At 33.4% G+C, this 21,777-nt stretch overlaps 2 protein-coding genes across 2 annotated transcripts; one reads left to right on the forward strand and one right to left on the reverse strand.

Moving 5' to 3' along the window:
- Positions 1 to 847: 847 nt before the first annotated feature.
- On the reverse strand, positions 848 to 8,608 carry LOC117102915 (DNA repair protein complementing XP-A cells-like). Its single transcript, XM_033243367.1, has 7 exons — positions 8,485 to 8,608; positions 6,234 to 6,427; positions 5,135 to 5,277; positions 4,457 to 4,565; positions 3,847 to 4,012; positions 3,620 to 3,737; positions 848 to 3,113 (listed from the first exon to the last, which is right to left on the reverse strand). The coding sequence occupies exons 2-7, from the start codon at positions 6,413 to 6,415 to the stop codon at positions 2,962 to 2,964; spliced, it is 870 nt and encodes a 289-aa protein (XP_033099258.1). The 5' UTR covers positions 6,416 to 6,427; positions 8,485 to 8,608; the 3' UTR covers positions 848 to 2,961.
- A 67-nt stretch (positions 8,609 to 8,675) lies between these two features.
- On the forward strand, positions 8,676 to 21,005 carry LOC117102913 (NAD-dependent protein deacetylase sirtuin-6-like). Its single transcript, XM_033243366.1, has 8 exons — positions 8,676 to 8,837; positions 10,801 to 10,928; positions 11,648 to 11,830; positions 13,678 to 13,737; positions 15,079 to 15,168; positions 15,508 to 15,588; positions 16,042 to 16,165; positions 19,813 to 21,005. Exons 1-8 carry the CDS (start codon positions 8,772 to 8,774, stop codon positions 20,221 to 20,223), a joined length of 1,143 nt encoding a protein of 380 aa, XP_033099257.1. The 5' UTR covers positions 8,676 to 8,771; the 3' UTR covers positions 20,224 to 21,005.
- Positions 21,006 to 21,777: the final 772 nt, after the last annotated feature.

The raw sequence follows: 21,777 nt of genomic DNA on the forward strand, positions 1-21,777 counted from the left end.
ATCAGGGGGTCGTGGATCCAAATACTGATGATAACAATACCTTTTTCTCAGACTCCTTTACTGTTAAGTTAATATGGTATGTAGTAATATACGGTAGTGTATATTGTATAGTGCAGTTTTTGTGTTATTTCCTTCTAGTAAAAGTACATCATATGGCTTGCTTTGACAAGATATGAAATTTGAATCTGACATTAATAAGACAATTTTCATGGATGATCAGAGGCAATTTAGATCCAAGAAGTCCCAAAATGACATATGGTATGATATATTGACCGATAATGATGAGTCTCATTTTGGTGATGATGTGTCTATTGCAAATTATCATTAGTCCATATTGTTAGCAAATTATTGCTGATTCGATTGTGATGGTAAGGAAGGCTACTGAATTTCCAACTTTATTTTTGTGGTACTAAATAAGGGCTTAATATAATCCCTAGTTGTGGAAAAAAAACTTAGTTTAGTTTAGTAGGAATATAAGAGCATTTTTTAAATTTTTTTTTTCTGCACATCCAACAGCAAGTGCACTTGCCACTTAACAGGATGGAGCAATGCTGTCTTATTGAGGCCTAGGGAGTGAACGAAGGCAAGCATCTCAACCACTAACCTATTTAACTCCACTCCATATTAGGCTTATTACCTAAACATTAAATATTTATTTAGGTAAAACAATGGATAGTGCTCATATAATATGGTGTTATTCCAGTATAGCTTATCATATAAAAATATTTCTGCTAACAGGAGTGGAATTTGCAACTTCTGGAATGAAAATGAATGAATGAAATAAAAAGACTAATGTACTATGTGATTAATATTATGTGAGATAACAAATCACACTTATAACCAACTATTATTGGTGGTAGACCATAATGTATTCTGATTGATGTTTAATTTGTTTACAATCCTGACATTTTGAATGAAATTGAAATTTTCACCTCTTTTACAATTTTGTAATAGCCAAATAATGTATTTTATCAATGTCAATGAATGTAAAAGATAAAATTATCAATAGCGATTCTACAAAATTTCTAAAATGGTTCATTACATCACCAATTTTGAATTGGGGGTGGGGGTTTCATTTCATAAAAATGGCACACTTTTTGTTATTATAATATTATATTTACAGTAAAATCAGTAAAATACTTCATTAAATATTGCACTATCTTAGGTCCCATAGATCATTCAGAGGGAATAAGAGATGTGCCCACCTTGTTCTAATTTGGACAATTAAAACTTCATAATATCCGATTGTAAGCCTGACAGATTTCAAAATAAGGACCTATTCTCTTGTGTCTCTGGGGTTTTTTTTTTATCCTTGATCTCCTGAATTTTCATCATCATTTGTCCCCAACAAATTTTAGAATTCCTTCACGAGTACAAGAGGAAGAAATGCAATTACATCACATTTTATCTAAAACCAGGTCGTGTTTAAATAACAAATTACGATTTGGACTAATTTCTAATGAGGATGCTGACATTTTAATTCACCATTTATAACATCTTAGATTGATGGGGCTACTGACGATAACTTTTTTTTTGTCCTAACCCACATTGACATGACAATCTGGCATGATTCAAATCAACATTGAGTGAGTCTTCATTAAAAGACCTAATCAAGTCTGTTGTAGCGGCTTTTTATACATTTAGTTCTTTGGCATAGTAAAAAAAATCTCAGACAGATGACAGAAATTTGAAGTGAAGTGGTTTATAAACCTGTCTTGCTTAAAATACATGATAAGGATTCTGATTGCTAATGTACCTATACCTGGCAAAGTCAATTCTGATAAAGTTATAATTGATGATACAATTCCTGTTTTCGTAGAATTTATAGTAACTCATGAATTTTATATTTTCAAAGTATGTCTAATAATAACTATAATATTTCTATAAACTGTACAGTATTTATATAATGTCATTTCCAAATAAATGATCAAAGGGGCTCGAACATTATTATCCCTGGTCACTGGATAATATACTGTACAATGGCAAACTACCTGAAAGTGCAACATTCTCTGCACCCTGGAGAGAATACTTAGTCATGCGAATTTACTCAGCGCACGAAACTACAGTAGTACAATAAATGCCAAATCCTACCAGATACCCCTGAATATAGAGATGAACATAGAAAAAGTGTCTTTCCAAGGACATAAACGACATGCGCAGCACAAACCCCTGACCTCAAGCAAGTCCAAGCGACAACCAATGTGCCAATGGCTTCTATTTTTACATAAATGAAACCAGGGGTGGATTCAGAATATTCCAAAGGGCGGCAGGTCACCAACTCATCAGAATATGTACAAGTGTTGAATGCTTACAGCAATGGCGTAACAAAGGGGTCGAAGCCTTATTCAAACATTTTGTATTCTGTTTTGTTTTATTATTTAAAACATGGCATATGGTATGTAATGAAATTTTAAAATGTGACAACATTTCTCTTTACCCCCACTCTCCATTGGATACTCCCCTGAAAACATGATTGATAACACAAAATACACACATAAGCTATAAGCTTTATGGTCCAGTTGGTACTTTACTTGGAACTTGAGCAAGCTAAATGACTTAGTGATGCAGTGCTAACTAACAAAGCTGGGAGGGGAGAGTGTACATCACCAAATCTTTTCTAGTGAAAGGCTATGTTAGCAATTGACAGCTTAGACTGGCTACAGCTAGACATAATTTACTTCATTAGTCATTGCCTGAAGAGCAAGTGGCTGGAAATGTAATGTCCTAAATGACCAGAATTACAATGAACATGATTGGGTTGTTGTTATGTCACATCAGTGATGCCTAATAAATATTCTTAATATTCACGTAAACTCTTTTCATATGTTTAGCCTGTGATTACTTCCAGTTATAATTCATTGCTTGTGTACAGGTGTCTGATGTAAACTGCATGCTCTGTAAACTGAATTTAACAATGAATACAACTGGCTAGTTGTTACCTATGCCTGATGAATATTCACATCACATCTTTTCATATGTTAATTTGTGGCCACATGAACACTCCTTGCTGTACATGTCATTCTCTTCATCTACACAAAATTCTTCACCGTAACTATGACAATGTTCAGACAGATCCCTTGTCCAAAGACTTGTCCGCACCTCTTTCCTGAGATCTAAATGAGAGGAAAATCATTCTAATAACAATAATAGCACTTAGCCATTCCAAGGATTGGAATAAATGGCAACCAAGTAGAATAAAATTCAGGTTGGTAGACAAGAATTTAGTTGAAAACGATGTCCACCAGAGAAGTAAATATCAACCATGAAATATCCTTATCTAACCATAACAGTCTAAAACCAAAAAAAATAATTAAAAACCCCTAACTTTAAACAAATTTGTTTAATGAAAATCATTACCCTTAAGACAATTATAGAAATCTATTTTAAATTTTGATGACAATCTCAACAATGCAACAGTTCCAACATGTTGTACCGCACACTATTATTTTCATTATCACTATTTTCATTTTTAATTATTAATACAGTAGTACTTTTTGCTAAGTTGCAGAACATTTCATTAAATGTTAAAGGAGAAAGAATGATAAATACTACAAAACTAATTTCTGTAATGTCATTACTTTAATTATCATTAACATTTAAAGTAATTAGAGAAAATTACCTTTTATCTTTTTGTTAAATTTTTTTTGTTTTGCCTTTTCTTTATTTTCTGTTCGTTTTTCTTTTTCCTCCTCAATCTCCTCAAGGCTGTTCCATATTGATAAAGCTTTTTTTTCCACCTGGAATTTAAACAAATGTATTAAACTTATTGTAAGATTGTATATACAAATATTAATGTAATAAATTATAAACAAATCTTATATGTATTATATGCTTGTTAAAACTTGCCTGCAGTTTCAGGTACAATTTCATATCACCCCATTTTGAATTGTGGGGATTTTTTCTTAATATAAATTTTAATATTGGTTCCCGCTTGTCTAAATCAACATCCTTAATGAGGTAGAGATTTTTGGCATCTGTTTTGGTAATAAGTTGATGTTTATCATCGTTATCTCTGAAAATATAAAAAAATGACAATGTTAATTACTGTACAACAATTAATCCCTAAAATTGTTGATATTTAATATTAATAATTCTTTATTAATATTAAATATCCTGGGGACCTGTGGCAGGTCTAGAATACATTTTCTGGGGGGAGGGGACTAAGCTGTCCGACAGGTTCTGCCCCTGCTAGTGCTGCCACTGCCCATGGCAGCCACAGAGCAGCACCACACTACTGAACTGCAACATATAACAGATACAAACATTGTCCAGCCTAACTCTCAATATGGGGGTTATTCGAGAAGCTTATTTTCTTTCTTATTGCTTAAAAATATATATAAAGAAATAAGTTTACAGTTTTATGCCCATCTATCACAAATAAGAAAATTTGTCTAGTCTTCTGGTTTGTTTTTTTTTGTTTTTTTTTTTTGCAAATCAAATGCGTTTATATATTTACCTGCATTCATCACAAACTTGGTGGTCAAAGTTTTTAACAAGGTAGGAATTCTGGAAGCCCTGCTGACATTCAATGCAGGTATATGGATCATCTGATGATAAATCAGGTGCTGGAAAATAAACAAGCAAACATTACATTGAAACTGGTACTTCTTGATATACGTAAAATATTTCTTGCCCACTATAAACAAGATACCAGATACAAGAACTACTACAAAAACAAGAAATATTTCTAACAAATAAAAGCATGTTGTACAGCATTTTGATTTAGAAATCGTAAGTAAAAAGTGTAATTCAATTAACCTTAATGCTAACAAAAGAAAGATGTAAAACTCTTGTTTTAAATGGGTTAAAATCAAGTAAAAATTGCTGGTAAAAACTAATTTTCGAACACTAGAGTTAAATATGTGTATGGAATGTGGCACGACATTGTCTATGATGACAAGTGTACCCTGTGAGCAGTCTAAATCTAGATCTATAAAATCCTGACAGCTATGCAGAGGACAAATAATTATGTTAATGTTAGAGTATGTAAACCAAATTGTTTAACAACTTGTTAAAGCTCATATCTTCCACCAAAAATTGAAGGTGCATGTGGTGTTGAAGAATTGATCACCTTACTCAGATGGTAAAGTATTTCTAAAGATTCTAGATTGTAGATAATTTGCAATAATTTTACCTGGTTCCTCAACAATCTTAATAGCTTTTTTCTCAGTTTCCTCATCTAGGTCTTCTTCGAGGAGAAAACCAGCTCCTGTGTCAATGAAACGCTTCCCCTGGATCAATCCTCCTCCTCCTCCTGATAATCCAGCGGCACTTATCCTGATAAAATAAATATTGTTATAAGGAACATTAACAATACAGGTAGATACTAGTCTGTAAGTATAGAAATATGGCAGCATTTTGGCTAAGTGTACTCACAGTTATATAATGCTACACGCACAGTGACAGGCAACTAATTACAACACATTCAGTAATAATATCCATGGTTTGCCTATCTTTAAGGTTAAGGTTGGAGTAAGACTCCATACGTCTGTCATCGTGACTTGGTTGCTTTTGGAGCCCCAAGGCACTTGTCTGAATAAATAAATGAAATGAAGCCATACACATCTTAACATTTCATAAGAGGAATCAAGTGAGCCTGCTGATCATTTGTACTCCTACTGTAATAATTAATGTTTTTAGTTGTTAAATTTTAGAAATTAGATAAAGCACAAGTGGATCATTACATCTCAACATGCAGTCATTTTAAAGCTGAAGTAATGGTACAGTATGGTTATGACCACCCACTGTTTATTTAACATCCAGTGGCAATTTCAAGAGAAGGGAAAGCTGCTCAGGCACCCCTACCCCTCAATTTTTCAAAATAAAAAAATGGAGATAAAAAGAAAATTATATTTAAATTTTAAGTCTGAGTATGCAATTTCCAGCCATTTAGAGGCAGCCATAATCCTAAATTTTCTTACCTCAGTCCAACCATGGTGGCCGGGCTAAGGCGGTACCCCCCATCTGTGAAAGTCCCTCCCTGGACCCCTCTTTTCTATTTAAAAATCCTGGATCCACCACTGATACCGTCAATCCATAACATATGCAGTCACTGTCCTTATGACCTCTTTTATATTTTAAATTGAGATATGCTGCATGTGCTTTCAATATTTAACCTGGAAAAGCAACAATGGTTGTGTCTCAAGAAAATATAAATGTTGACTTTTTGAATATTTGCAACTAAAATCAAGTGAATATGCACAGTAAAGTAAAAAAAAAATTGATGAATTTACGTTTTCTCAGCTTTCTGTTTTGAATATGGTCTTGCCTTCAATCTTGCATTACGGAGCATTAATGCACGCTGTCTGTTTCGTTCAACCTTGGCTCTTTGTTTATCTGATAGCTGCTTTGGCCCATCTGCTAGCATGTGTGATCCCCCATTTTGAGGTTCAACTTCATCTGCATTTGACTCCATTGCAAGAAAATACTTAAAACAGAATAATTTATAAACATTAACTCAGAATTGGTTGAAGTGCACAATCATTAATCATCAAAAAAAAAAAAAAAAGACAAAAGTCACAAAATGCTGTGTAAACAAATAGGGGTTCTGAAAGCTAATATCCGCTACTTCTTCTTCTTCTTAACGTGATCTGTCTTTCAACATTACGCTTTCTACAATTTGTTTCCATTTGTTTATGTTTAAGATTTGTTTGTAATAGGCCTAGAGATATATTAGGAATAAAGTTTTAATTTGTCATATATTTTTAGTATTTGTTCTATAAATGTCCCTATACCACATTTCCAGAAAAATAAAATATTTAAAAAAAAATCATAGAAAACTAACTAGTCTAGTACCACGATTTCAATCAAATAAACATTGTTTTAATGTTGTAGAATCTTTGACATAAGTTTCTCATTAATTCAAACAAGATGATTTTTTTTTCTTAACATACCTAAATAAGCAATTAGTAGAGCTCCGCATAGTACACTATAGGAAAATTATTATACGAAGGTTAGATTTAATGCTTGAAAAAATTTTGAATGCATTAAATCTAACCTAAGTATAATAATTTTCCATTTAGTGTACGATACATGCTCTCTAATTGATTTGTAAGTCAATCGCCATCTTTCAATGTTAGTTTTTATAACCAACTGTGTTGTACAAGTCATCGGTTGCTATAGTGATATAATCAGTATACTGTGTGCGTATTTATATTTTGTGCGTATGCTGATTTGTGCTCCTGAAGTAGGCAGAGCCTACGCGTTAAGTACTCATCTGATACGATGAAATAGGCCTACTGTACGCTATTTTGTAATTTATTTGTGTTAGAACTTGTTTGTAAATTTCCTCATTCCTCAAAGAAATAAACATTTTTCAAAGCATTCAAGAGAGAATACAGTCACTGTCACTAACTTTTTGGTCGGTGCAGACAGGTAAAATTCTTGGGAAGAAGCCTCGGCGGCTCTACAGGTACATCTAATTTCGTTCTCTGAGTCTTCAAAATAGGTCTAGAATATTCTTATATGTTGCGTATGCTGATTTTTGCTCCTGCAGTACGCAGTAATTAACTACACATCAGCAGTACAGTACAGATACGATGAATAACTATTGTGTTAGAAAGAACTTGTTTGTAATGCTATTTTGATAGACTTTCATCAAAGAAATAAACATTTCAGCATTCGAGAGAGAATACAGTCACTGACGTCCTTTTTGGTCGGAGCATGCAGACAGTTAAAATCGTGCGATGATTACGTAACTAGGCTAGGGTACGGCCTAGTAGTAGTAGGAGGAGGCCCTGGCGGCCACCTGCCTGGCCGTAGGCCTACATCTAAATTTTTTCCTTGAGTCTTTAAAATAGGTCTAGAATATTCCTATTAAACGTTCAGTCTGTTGTGTTTATGAGGGTCCATTTATTCACTAAATTCCTTAATTGTTCATACTTAATATTGAATTTGAAGAAACTTTCTTTGGGTTCTAATTAAGCTTGTTTTACGTAAGTAATTTTCAGTTACAATTCAATTCATATTGTGGAGCGATGTATTCGCGGTGACGAAAAAATGAGGAATTTTTTTTTTGCACATGAACCTAAAAAAAATCAAGCCAAGCGTCCACTAATCAAAAAATTAGTGGACGCCGGGGAATAGGCAAATAACATTGGGAGTTACAGTGATGATGTCACGATTGACTTATATAATATAAATTATAATATTAAAAGGGCCTGTTTCAACGTCTATCTCTAAATATACAACCAATGTATTATTGTCTATTCAATTCAACAGTAGTTATGATTCTGCGCAGCTAGCCTATTTCCCTAGGCCTAGGAAAATAGGCCAGCTGCCCTAGATAGGGGTAGGCCTAGAGAGAGGACCACCTAGAACTAGGCCTAGCTAGAGAGACTCTGAGAGGTAGGCTTAAGACCCTAGCCCTAGGCCTCTAGTACGATTCACGCACAATTACAAAGTAATTGTGAACAAATTTATGTTCGGTTTCACAATAGTAGCACGGTAGCAAAAATACAAGTTTAAGAAGACTCAAGAATCTACCTTTCCCTTGCTTTGTTTACGGAAATTCTCAAAAATAGTTTTTTATCGACAGAGGGCGATATATTGCCAATAAGAGCGTATAAACGATAGAAAAAGCAGCTTTTTGCCACTGCGGCAGTGCCGATAGAAAACAGCAGCTTTTTTTGGCACTGCGGCAGTGCCAAATCGGCACTGCGGCAGTGCCGATAGCCAGCCAGCCAGGCGGCGCTATACGATCTTTGGTAGGAGGACTGGGACCAGACCTAGCCTTATTATTTTATTTCATTTAATCACAACATTTTTGCAATATGTCGGTAAATTATGCTGATGGACTGTCACCTTATGATAATAAAGGAAAATGTGGCATGCCAGAGGTGATTTTTATTATTCTTAGCATAAAATATGTTTGTTTTAGTTGTTAACTGCGCTAGCGGCTAGGCTAGGCTGGGGGAATCCTAGGCCTAGGGCTAGCCTTCTTTTGATAACAGATCCCGCCTTGTTAGCTGGATTGGTTGGAGGAGGCCTCACTCAAGGCCTAGCCTAAGCTTTGCCGTGTAGTACAGTAGCATGATCAATAATCTACAAGCCTAGCAGTGAGTGGCACTGTCACTGGTTGTGTAAGGGGTTAAATTATAAATGCGTAATTCGTATTTCGTTTATTATTCAGTGGGGCCTATTATTAATTTTAAGGGTAAGGCATTGATTTTGATAAAATAAGTTGTAAAAAATTAAAAAGGTTACTAAGTATAAAACATGTAAAATTATTATAAATATTATTTATAGTTGTTTATTTAGTCAAATATAACATTACGTCCTGTTACAAATAAACAATACAAAAATACAAAAAAACATGTAAGGCCAAGTAAAAAAAAAAACATGTTTCGCGTCCCCGCCCGCATCGTTTTTTTCGCCCGCCTTGATTTTTTTAGATTTTTTATTTTTGGAAAATTCATGAAAATAAAGAAAAAATATATCGAAAATTTAGAATTAAATGTTGGAAAATAAATACCCTAGCCTAAAATAGTGCAATATCTTCGTCTAACCTTTCGTATAGTAAAGCTATGCCTAGGCTAGCCCAATATCTCTACCTAGGCTAGCCCGATATCTCTAGGCTAGGCCTAGGCCGTCGCCTACTCTGGGCGTCAGGCTGCAAAACTCGAGTTCACTTCACTAGAGCGCGTTTGTCATGCATACAATTGCCGTATTCGATTGGGACTATACGTTGAGTATGTTATCCCGTTGAGTACAAAACTCAACGATAAATTCCGAGCGTTAACGTCGTTGAGCAGTTTCCGTTGAGCAGAGCACGAAAGTCCCAATTGAATACGGCCGATGATTTTCGATGAATTCTGGAATTTCCCGTTATACTGGCCCTCTATGTCAGATTGTATGGAATAGTTTCATGTGAAGACGTCTGAGACGTAACATCGGGAACATTCCGATTGTATACAGTAACAATGATTCCTAAATGCGACTGGTAAACCGAGGCTATGTCTTTCATGGAACTAAATTTAAACTTTCAAATACAAAGAGCAATAATATATATACCTTGTTATTTATTTTTTTTGTTATTTCCTATTTGCACATTTTTTAAAATGGACATTCATTTCATTGGAGATGAAATAACTAAACATTCTTTTTTTTTTCTCTACATGCCATACCAATTTAAGAGTTAATTACAATACTATAATACTAAATTTTATTACTAGACTCTAATTCTGCTGAACTATTTAGTTGTTTTAATAAATTTCATAAACAATTTATAAGTAAACAAGTGATAGACATGCAGAGCCAGTGTGTGCAATTATATCTATATAATATATATAGTAGTATATATATATAGTATACATCGGATAAAAGATACAGACTTTAAATTTGATATTTATTTAATTATATTAATTAAAGTAGGTAGTTAATAAAGGAAGTATATATAAATAGGTAATCATATTATTATTACATATTGTTTAAGGTTCACATGGTGAGGTAATAATGTGTTAAATGTTTGCAGTACCCACAGATAATTCTGTAAAGAACTTTTTTTTTTGTTGAGAATACAATATGTATATGCATATAAAATAATTAGATATAAATATTAGTAATGTACTGTCTGTACTAAAGTATACTACTGATGCGTATCAACAGGAGCAACAGAATAAAATTAAAAAGTTTAACTAGATCTCACAGAAAGGGACTTTTTCCAACTTGGGACCCTGATTGTAAATCATATTCATAAAGATTAACATAGCTTTTGTCATTTAGTTAAAGGCTTTGCTTAATTATGAATTGTCAATCCATTTAAAATGTTAATACCTGTAATATGTGTACTTTATCTAATAGGTTTTTGATAACCTTAAAAAATTAGAGCACAGTGTAAAGCAACTGGCAGATTGGATTTCCAGTAGTCAGCATGTTGTGGTCCACACAGGAGCAGGTATCAGCACAGCTGCTGGAATTCCTGACTTCAGGTACACTTTGAGAATGATGATCATGTGATGAGGTTGATGATAATAATAAAAAATATAATAATAATAATAATAATAATTATTATTATTATTATTATTTTATTATTAGTATCACACATTGGAATAATAATAATAATAATTATTATTAGGCCTATTATTTTATTATTGGTATCACACATTGGAATAATAATAATAATAATTATTATTATTATACTTTGATTATTATTATTAAACTCATAGTAAAAGTTTGATAAAGAAAATTCAATTTCAAATCTAGATGAAAAGGCACAAACGGCAGTTATGATTATAATAATAATTAAAAAATAACATTCTACCCCTAAAATCGCCTTTGTGTCTGTGCCACTCAGTAACCAGTGCCAGCACATTTTGTGCTGTAGACTGCCTGGACCAGTGCACAAGAATATTATACTGCCTACTTGTCTCAAAAGATTTAATAGGTTCTTTGAAGTACACAGGAAAACTGGTGTGACCACAAAAATGATTTATGAGCTTGCCACTTCAGCGCCGATACCATGGGTGTAGGTTACAGCACCCATGCCTTATCTGCTAATTCATGATGACATTTACTTAATGGGGACTTGGTTGACATTGCATTATGTATCATGTATTAAATTTATTAAATACAGTAGATAGATAAACATATATAAATGAGATATATTTGAATAATCATTTCAGATATGACTAATGCATTTTTTACCTAGGGGGCCAAGGGGTGTTTGGACTTTGGAGAAACAGGGTAAGAAACCTGAGACCAATACTACATTTGATGGCGCAAGGCCAACACTGACACATCTGGCACTGTTGGGACTAGAGAGAGCAGGAGTTGTGAAGTATGTTGTCAGTCAGAATGTAGATGGCTTACACTTAAGGTCTGGCTTCCCAAGGTGAGGTATTATGGCTGTCCTCAATATATTCCTACTTGCATGTTTTCATTGACTAGGATAAATAATTATTTAATTATTTATTGTTATTATTGTTAATATACTAAATTAACTACTACTACTATGTAAATTGAAATAGACTGTATATCTTTTTCAGAACTTTGTTTAAGATACACAGCCTGCAAAAATAATCGGGGAAAAAAATATGATTTTGGATAGCCCATTTAAAGATGTACTGTCCCTTGCAAACAACAAAAATCATAAAAATCCTTTTTGAAATTTACTTGCCCATTTTATTACAAATAAAAATTATTAACTTGAGCATAGAAATTATTAAATTAAAAAAATGTGTTACCTGATTTTTTAACTGGATAATTATAATAAAGATAATAAAACACTTCTAGTGACTGAAAATGTTTCTATCATTTTTTCACTGTAAAATGATGGTTTTTATGGGTAAGCATTTTTTAAATACACTAATTTCTATGATTTTGGTCATTTTCAAGGGACAGTACATCTTTAAAAGATAAAAATAGTTATTAACTGTAAGTCCCAATTGGCCTTTCATAGCCCTATTGGCCTTCCATAGGCCAATTTGGGTAACAACCTTCATAAAGAATTTGAAGAAAGCATGCAACAAGTAGCACTCAGAGCATCAACATCTATTCAATCGTACTGTGTTTCAGTCATTCAAGAATTCAATCATTTCAATGTGTAGGATGATTAGACTTATTTATGTTTAACAGCGTTAAAGTTTAAATGTTGACAAGCTGAGATTGATCCAAGTTTATTATGATTTAACTAACTCAGCCTCCATTTATGTCTATTTTATGATTTAGTGTAGATAATAATTATACAATACTCTATGTTGAATTCTCAGTAGTTTGGACAATAGAGCTTGATTAAGTCATGGTGTAGTTTAGTATACTTTAGTTCATTTAATTGTTTATAACTCAATGAAATTAGTTGCAATGATGCCACATTTAGCAATATTATAATCTATTTAATTGAATTTATTCTATGTCATACTATCCATTACCTTTAATAGTTTTTGTATTCAAAATTGTTTGTTAATTTTATTTACAGTTTAAACCGGATGATTGTTTGATTTTCCAAAGGATTGTTCCAACAGATTATTTGTATCGGAATATGCTATCGGATTCGGATCAAATAAATTTATCATCACATATCCGTGTTTGAGTCGTCATTCGAACTACACCTAGTGATAGAGATCACATTAACTACCAGAAACATTTTTTTGGAAAAAAGTATTTTTTAATGATTTACAGACATATTACTACAAAATTTCATTAATTGATTACCAGCCAATTTAAAGGTCTATGCAAAAAAATACACCAAATGTTACTTTTTAAACTGTCCATTAACTGACTTGGGAAAATTTTATATACAAATTAAGCAAAAAAACATAAAAGAAATGACAGCAGCACTTTTAAAACTAATTTGTAAAATTTAATCTGAAGCTTTAATCCACATAGTGGACTTCATTAGGACACTGTACAAGTGGGATAGCATAACAGTGAGATACAATAATATGGAACACTGTACAAGTGGGATAGCATAACAGTGAGATACAATAATATGCAACTTTTCTACCTTTTAGCTCATGACAGTATGGTTTTAACATTTCATGTGTAATTTTTTTCTGTTGTGCTCTGTAGGAGAACAACAAAATAGTTGTGTATATTGTTGTTAAGTTTATTAGCAACTGGAACCAAATTTTGTATGTATCTTGTTATGCATCGCAACATTAAAGTTATCTTGTATGCTGTAAGTATATACTGCTAACATTATACTTTTTTTTTTTTTTTTCATAAACATTTTAACCTCAGGGATAAATTATCTGAGCTCCATGGCAATATGTATGTTGAAGAATGTGACAATTGTGGAAAGTAAGTGACGTTTATTGTCAAATGAATTTTCTTCTTGCAATTTTAATCTTTATCAATTGATGGACAGTTACATCGTGCCATCATAATTGGTAAACTGCATTTGTTTCTCAAAATAACCCTTTTTTACAAATGATGTGAATTATGAGAATTGCCATGTGCATATTAGCACCGAAATTATGATTGTTGAAAAATGATTATTGAGAAATGAAAATGTAGGTCTACATTTTGATTTCTTGTGCTGCCGTTTTTAATTTTCAATAATAAAATTTAAAAAAAAAATTAACATGTTTACACTTTGTTGTTTGTGATTCCTGTTTGTTCTCTACCTGTTGCTTTCGACACTGCGCCTTGAGCACCAATTTTTGGTGGTAATGTTTGTGCTTTAAAAATCATTATTATTATTATTATTAATATAGATTGCTGGATTGCTCATTGATTATTTTGTTAATTATTTATTTCTTAATTATATTGATTGATTGAATTGATTAATCCTGTCATTTAATGTAAATACACTTTCTAATATTTCTTTGATGTCTCTCTAAATGACTCTGAATTCGTAAGATATTAGGTGCTGTTTTCATTCTTATGCACATGTCAATTGTAGTTCCCCCCCCCCCTCGACACCCAAGCCATAGCAGGGCACTAGCTGGGACTGAGCCGGGGATATACACATAGTTGTTTCCCCATAGTGCCGGGACGTACCTAAAATTTACCCGTAGATAAATTACATAATATAATTTGAACCGCCAACCACACGCGAAGGACCGAGGTAGTGGCGCGTGTGAGTGTGTTGCGTGAAAACTAGTGAACCATGAATTTGACCTAGTTTGTGTCAAAAATACGCCAGTACATGAGCCAAGGCAAGGAAATCTGTTCCTACTACATGTATTTTATTTAGGCCTAATTTCTATTCTGATATTGAATAATTAAATTCTATCAATCAGTTTAATCAATCAATCAATTATTTTCTTTTTCTATGATCAACAGATTTTTTTTCGCACTTTTCCAAACTTCCATGGAAATCTGCTTAGTGATGATACGCATGCGTAGTGCTTCGATCAAGCAAGCTTATCTCCGTTGCCCTCTCCTGCCTAGCTCTCACATGCTTCTCTGATTCAGACCTACTGTAGGCAAGACCGTCAAGTAGGTCTTATCATCCAATCATAGCAGGGCATTTTACCGGGACTACGACGGTAAGTGGCGGGGACTTAGGGATGTACATTAAAACGATTCCCTGCATTGCCTGGAGGTGGCCGGGACTTTCACATGCATGCAACGGTTTTGGAATTTACATTCCAAAGGACTACAATTGACAAGTGCCTTATACTGTAAATTTTTCAGGCAGTATATTAGAACAACAGCAGTACCAACATTAGGGCTGAAACCCACAGGGAACCAGTGTACACAAAATAAGCCAAGAGGACGGTGTAGGTATGTAGCAGTTTCAATGATAGCCAATATATTTGGTATTAGCATAATGTTATGATTTTGGCTTTATGTATATTATTCTAGGATTGATCAATAAAATTAAAGGCTATTGTAGCTTATGGCATTCTACACCATAACACTAAGCTATCTATGCAACTATTTATTGTAAGCAAGTAAATAATGGAATTACTGGATAATAAAGTAATTTGATAATAAAGTAATCTATATCTGTACTCTACTGTAGTTTCAATGATGGAATGTTTGATATATATTTAAGGTAATAATTTAGTGATTATTACAAATTTATTCTGTTGCTAATTCTGAATTTATAATAAATTTCAGAGGAAAACTAAGGGACACCATCCTAGACTGGGAAGATGCTTTGCCTGTTAGAGACCTTGAACTTTCCGAACAACATTCCAGGTATAGAGAGATTGTTTATAGACTTCATATTCAAATTAATAGTTATGATAACATTGATGGTAAGGAGGTCTAATTTAAGTTATGATAACGGAGAGTGTACGTTGAATCTGAATCCCAGAAGAATTTTTTTTAAATGTTTACTATTTTAAAATGCTATTTACTAATGTGATTTGATGATGATTTCAAAGTAAGATGTAGAAACCAAGTTTCATTGAGGTTTGTTTTAGTCTAGTAACAAGGTAGGCCTACTTTGTTTATGTTATTTTTCTCCTCACAGTATTACAAATGTGTGTAATATATTTGCACTAAGAAGTATTGAAGGAGGTTGTACCGACATATTTACCAATCTATTGAGCCATTGACCGATAGTAATAATGTTACAAGTACTTAATACTTTCTTTGGATTATGAATGAGATGCTATATAAATCTTTGAAATGTATTATTTATTAAAGGAAAGCTGATTTATCTTTGTGTCTTGGAACATCCCTTCAAATAGTACCCAGTGGAAATTTACCCCTACTTACAAAGAAGAAGGGGGGAAAGTTAGTGATCGTCAATCTGCAAGCTACTAAACATGTAAGTTGGCATTTTTATTATTTTGTGGTAGTTACTGATCAAAATGAAACACAAGGGGGTGCTCTATAATATTTACACAATCTAAGTTCCCTAGATACTGTAATTATTTTTACCATCACTTGTAAACAATTGTCGTCACTTGTAAAATGTTAAATTATTGAATTCTGGAGGGCACTCTAAATGTTAAGATAGTGTAAAGTAGTAACATGCCCATCTATAATAATTACAAATTCACTGTCATAATGCTAGAATTATTGCACACAAAAGAGGTGCTTTAAACAAGTTTACAAGCACCTGGTATTAAGATACTCTAATCTATTTTTCTGTAAACTGGTTTTCAAGGAGAATCTCTACATTTGTATTTTAATTAGGTCATAAATTGTTGACACAATTGTCAGTGCAATTAGGATTAGTTCTGCGGTACATCATGTACATTACTGGAAATTTGTTATGAACTAACAGATATTTTAGTTTATAATTATTGTTAATGTACTACTAAAAAAGCAATACTAGTGGAAATTATTATACAAAGCTTAGATTAATGCATGAAAAAAATATTGTAAATATATTGAATTGAATTGAATTGAATTTATTCGACAGATGAGCAAATAGTTGATTTTTTTTTTCAAAACCTAGTCATGAGGTTGATTGACATTCTGATTGACATTCTTCAAAGAAGTAACAAAATTCACCTTTTTCACAAAAAAGCCTTTAGAAGAATAACCACATTGTTTTGTCACAAGTTACACCTCCATTCTCCCTGATACAGCTGTTGTAGTCATGCATGACCGAACAATACTAAGTGGTTATATATCCATGGAGTTAAATACTGTAGTAACTTAACACTTGAACTTGATCCAGTTTATCTCATCAATCCTAATAATATCTCACTAATCCCTTGATCCAGTTGAGTCATTGATCTTGTTTACATCATGACTAACAACTCTCAAACCATGTTCCCATTTACAGCCAGCACTTCACATTTTTAAGGGTTTTTTCTAAATGTACTTGAGTGCATCGTTATGCATTTCTTTCAATGGGAAACTTTGTTATCATTTTAATTAATCTTGTTTTGGTACTCTTTGATGATGGAATGTATGATTCATAACATCTTGAAAGCTTTATTACTGTTGTTATTATTGGAAACTTATAGGAAGGATTTTTGTTCAACCTTTCATTTTTTTCTTATTATTTTATTATTTAATTAGTTAAAATTGCATTAATGATATTACTTATGTCATTCAGAGTTACTGAAAGTATTTATTGGGAATTTCATTTAACAATATTTATTATCATTTATAGTTATTTATGAATTTACTTTTAAACTAGTGAGCCCCCATTGAGTACTTCAAATTGCTAATGCTGGTTTCATCCTCTTTTTTTTCCTGGTTTAAGATTTTTCATGGGTTAATTTCCATGTTTCAAGTTCCATTTTTGTCATGCTCTGTCTCTAGTGCCTTGTTGAGCACTATATAAACCTTATTTATTATTATAATTATTATTATTTAAATAATAGTTGTGTTGAATCTTGGTGGTAGAGGTGATGATTTGAATTTTTTGAAGAGTGACCAGGTCATTTGAGAGAGAGTGACTGACAGTATTGTACATTCCAGTGTATTTTTTTTTATGATTGGAAAGTAGAATGCCTGCATGCTGTGGCTCATTAGTTGTATTTTAGGCCATGTTTCCGCAGCACTTACAATTTCTCTGATAAATTATCTTAAAATTCCCTTCAAATTTGTTATTCCATCATCCAAAATTTTGGACAACAATGCAATGTGTTCAACATCAAAGCATCCGTTTTGTTGACCTAGCAGGTGACTCTTAGTTTGCGTGAGATGGGTAGGCCTAGGCCAAGAACGAAATCGTTCGGAATTGTTTCACCCTGGGAAGTGTACTGTCACAATGATGTTTGATGTCCTGTACTGTACTTCTGTAGGAATTGAAAAGAAGACAAAAAATGAATTCTAGATTTTTTTAATGTGTTTTACAGTACAATAGACGATAGGTAGGGATAGACCTAGGCCAAGCCAGGCACCGTCGACGATGAATGCAGCTGTTTCAGGCTTTTTTTTAATATATCTAAGAAATAAAACACGAAAAATTTACTCACTTTTTTATTTGAAGTATTTAATATAGGCCTAGGCCTCCTAACTACTAGTAGTAAAACTACCCAAAATAGTTCTTTTCATGACCGTGATATGACATCTGTCAAAGGTTATTTATTTTCACATTCGGAGCTTTTTCCGATAATTTATCTCTGCTTCATACGAAAATTAATCGGATAATTTGGGACCCATTTCCACTTAGATTTTTTTTAAATATATCCGAGTAATAAAGCATGAAAAATTTACTCACTTTTTTATTTGAAGTATTTAATATAGGCCCAGGCCTACTAACTACTAGTTTCCTTAGTAACTAACTACCCAAAATAGTTCTTTTCATGACCGTGATATGACATCGGTCAAAGGTTATTTATTTTCACATTTGGAGCTTCTTCCGATAATCTGCTTCTCATACGAAAATTTATCGGATAATTTGGGACCCATTTCCACTTTGATTTTTTAAAAATATATTCGAGTAATAAAGCATGAAAAATTTACTCACTTTTTTATTTGAAATATTTAATATAGGCCTAGGCCTACTAACTACTAGTTTCCTTAGAAACTAACTACCCAAAATTATTCTTTTAATGACCATGATTTGACATCGGTCAAAGGTTATATATTTTCTCATTCGGAGCTATTTCCGATAAAGTATCTGATTCTCATACAATAATTATTGGATAATTTGGGACTTACAATATTGATGCTTCCCGATAATTTATTGGATAATAAGTGCTGCGGAAACACCGCTTAAGGCCTAAGTATACTGTTGAATAGACCACATCTGAATTCCAGTATTGCATGTCTACATGTTGCAATGCTAGTGCCATTATCTAGGTGACAGTATTGCATGTTTTTATTTGCATTGTTCATATAGTTTTTATTTTCATTTTTTGGGGATAATGAATTTTTTTTATTTTTTTTTATGAAACATATCACATCTATACAGTACTTATTGTTAATTGCATGTTCTAAAGTTATACGTAACATTATTAACATTATTAATATCATCACTTTATTAATGTTTAATTACTATATTATTAATAAGGGCCCGTTCGAGCTAAAAATGCCAACAGTATTCCGTTTATTTCACTGGGTAATCGCGCTGATCACTCAGCGGATGGTCGATCGTTCGAGCAAGTTTTAGCTCACGGTAAATTCAACCACGCCTGGGCCATGACCTATTGAATTTAGCGCTGGGCTGTGGACAAAACATTTGGAAAAACAATTATGGTTGATTTATCATTGCCTCCGGCTCCTTGGTCATTCCATACACGGTATTCTATCCAGTAATTTTGTGGTCAAAATTGTCGCTGATAATCCAGATGGTAAGGTAATTAGACTAGTGTCCGAGCGGTTTTAGAAAGTGTGTACCGGTAAATTAACTGGTAATTCGCACAGATATTTTTTCGCTCGAACGGGCCCTAATTGATGCTTTTATAATCATCTCTCCCTTGCAGTAAACCCCATTTTTCCAGCAGCTCATCTGTTATTTTTTTTTTTTTTTTGTTAATGATACCTTTTTTGTACTTACTTTTATAGGATAAGAAAGCTGACCTCAAGATCAATTATTATGTTGATGATATCATGTCCCGTTTAATGGATCATCTAAAAATACCCATACCAGCTTACAGTGAACCATGGTCAACTATTACTCAAGCAAAAACTGACAGTAAAACAATTGTACCATCAACCATTAAAGGAGAATATGACTCTGAAACAATCAAAGAGGAAATTTGTTTTAACTCTGTCATAGCAGAAAATAATTCCTTTCATGAACTGAAAGAGCATGAACATCATGATGAGAATAATGAAACAATCACAGAATTTGTATGCACAGGTACCAAAAGAGAACATACGAGTAGCCAGGAATTTAATATAAAATTAGATTGCACTGACAGAGGTCCAACCATCTGTAAATTAGTCAAACAACAGAGAAATTTGAACCCATAGTTTTACAATATTTTCTGTTTTTAGTTAAGATATACCATATTTATTCAACTACTGTAAACAGTCCCCGACCCCCCGAAAAGAGCCTCATTTGGAATAAACATCTCCCTCATATAAACGTCTCCTTAAATTACTATAAACAAAAGTAATGGAAGGAACATCAATCTCAACACATTCTATTAATATTCTGCTCTAGTAGAATTACAAGTCTTCATGATCACACAATAACACATTTTAATGGTAATTAAGTGTTGTACTGTAGTTCCAAATTTACAGTTAAATTAAAGGGCGTTTATTTGAGTATATACTTATCCATTTAAGCCAAAAAAATAAATAAAAACCTCCCTCAAATAACAGTCTCTCGAATAAATTCCCCTCAGAAAACCCCTCTGAACAGTATATGCCCCAGGGTGTTTATTCAAATAAATATGATAAATACATTTCAAAGGTGGTGCTGGTTATAATTTTATATTGTTGTTGCCCAAGAACAATAATTATTCGGAATCAGGACTGGATTTTACTATAGGCTTAGGCCTAATACAAGGGCTCATGGATAACCATCACTCTTCCCATGAAATTTGGTGGGTGAAGTGGTAATCACTGGGCTAAAAACACATGGTACAGGTATCATATTAATTATTTCTGGCTTTTTTCTAAAACAAAGATTTTGGCTTGGTCTAGCTTGGGCAACAAAACAATTTTTTGCCTTATATTTTATTTTTCGAAATATATTATTATTGGTATTGTTATTATTATTATTGTTATTATTATTATTATTATTGTTATTATTATTATTATCATTAACACAGCATTGTTTTACATTGTTCTGAATAAATGTATTATATACAAATTGTGTTATATTGCTAGCTAGTATATTTTTGTGTCGCGTCACTTCATTTCTTTAATATTATTTATTGATGGTGTTCAGAGGAACCACATGTTTAATCAAAGATGGAGCATGTATATTGTTTAGAAATAAATTCACAAGCAGTAGAGAGACCATGGGTGAGGAGGCAGTAGCGAGACAATGGGTGAGGAGGTAGTAGCGAGACAATGGGTGAGGAGGCAGTAGCGAGACCATGGGTGAGGAGGCAGTAGCGAGACCATGGGTGAGGAGGCAGTAGCGAGACCATGGGTGAGGAGGCAGTAGCGAGACCATGGGTGAGGAGGCAGTAGCGAGACCATGGGTAAGGAGGCAGTAGCGAGACCATGGGTGAGGAGGCAGTAGCGAGACCATGGGTGAGGAGGCAGTAGCGAGACCATGGGTGAGGAGGCAGTAGCGAGACCATGGGTGAGGAGGCAGTAGCGAGACCATGGGTGAGGAGGCAGTAGCGAGACCATGGGTGAGGAGGCAGTAGCGAGACCATGGGTGAGGAGGCAGTAGCGAGACCATGGGTGAGGAGGCAGTAGCGAGACCATGGGTGAGGAGGCAGTAGCGAGACCATGGGTGAGGAGGCAGTAGCGAGACCATGGGTGAGGAGGCAGTAGCGAGACCATGGGTGAGGAGGCAGTAGCGAGACCATGGGTGAGGAGGCAGTAGCGAGACCATGGGTGAGG

The sequence above is a fragment of the Anneissia japonica genome, unplaced genomic scaffold (assembly GCF_011630105.1).
Source record: "Anneissia japonica isolate Jap-2015-1 unplaced genomic scaffold, ASM1163010v1 scaffold285010_len649756_cov215, whole genome shotgun sequence".
NCBI lineage: Eukaryota > Metazoa > Echinodermata > Crinoidea > Comatulida > Comatulidae > Anneissia > Anneissia japonica.

Excerpts from the sequence above, each read along its gene's own strand:
- LOC117102913 (XM_033243366.1), top strand. The coding sequence starts at position 8,772 with ATGTCGGTAAATTATGCTGATGGACTGTCACCTTATGATAATAAAGGA. Across the intron at positions 8,838-10,800 it reads GAAAATGTGGCATGCCAGAG|GTTTTTGATAACCTTAAAAA; the intron begins GTGATTTTTATT and ends TTTATCTAATAG. Across the intron at positions 15,169-15,507 it reads AAGCCAAGAGGACGGTGTAG|AGGAAAACTAAGGGACACCA; the intron begins GTATGTAGCAGT and ends AATAAATTTCAG.
- LOC117102915 (XM_033243367.1), bottom strand. The coding sequence starts at position 6,415 with ATGGAGTCAAATGCAGATGAAGTTGAACCTCAAAATGGGGGATCACAC. Across the intron at positions 4,566-5,134 it reads TAAGATTGTTGAGGAACCAG|CACCTGATTTATCATCAGAT; the intron begins GTAAAATTATTG and ends TTTATTTTCCAG. Across the intron at positions 3,114-3,619 it reads ATTTAACAAAAAGATAAAAG|ATCTCAGGAAAGAGGTGCGG; the intron begins GTAATTTTCTCT and ends CCTCTCATTTAG.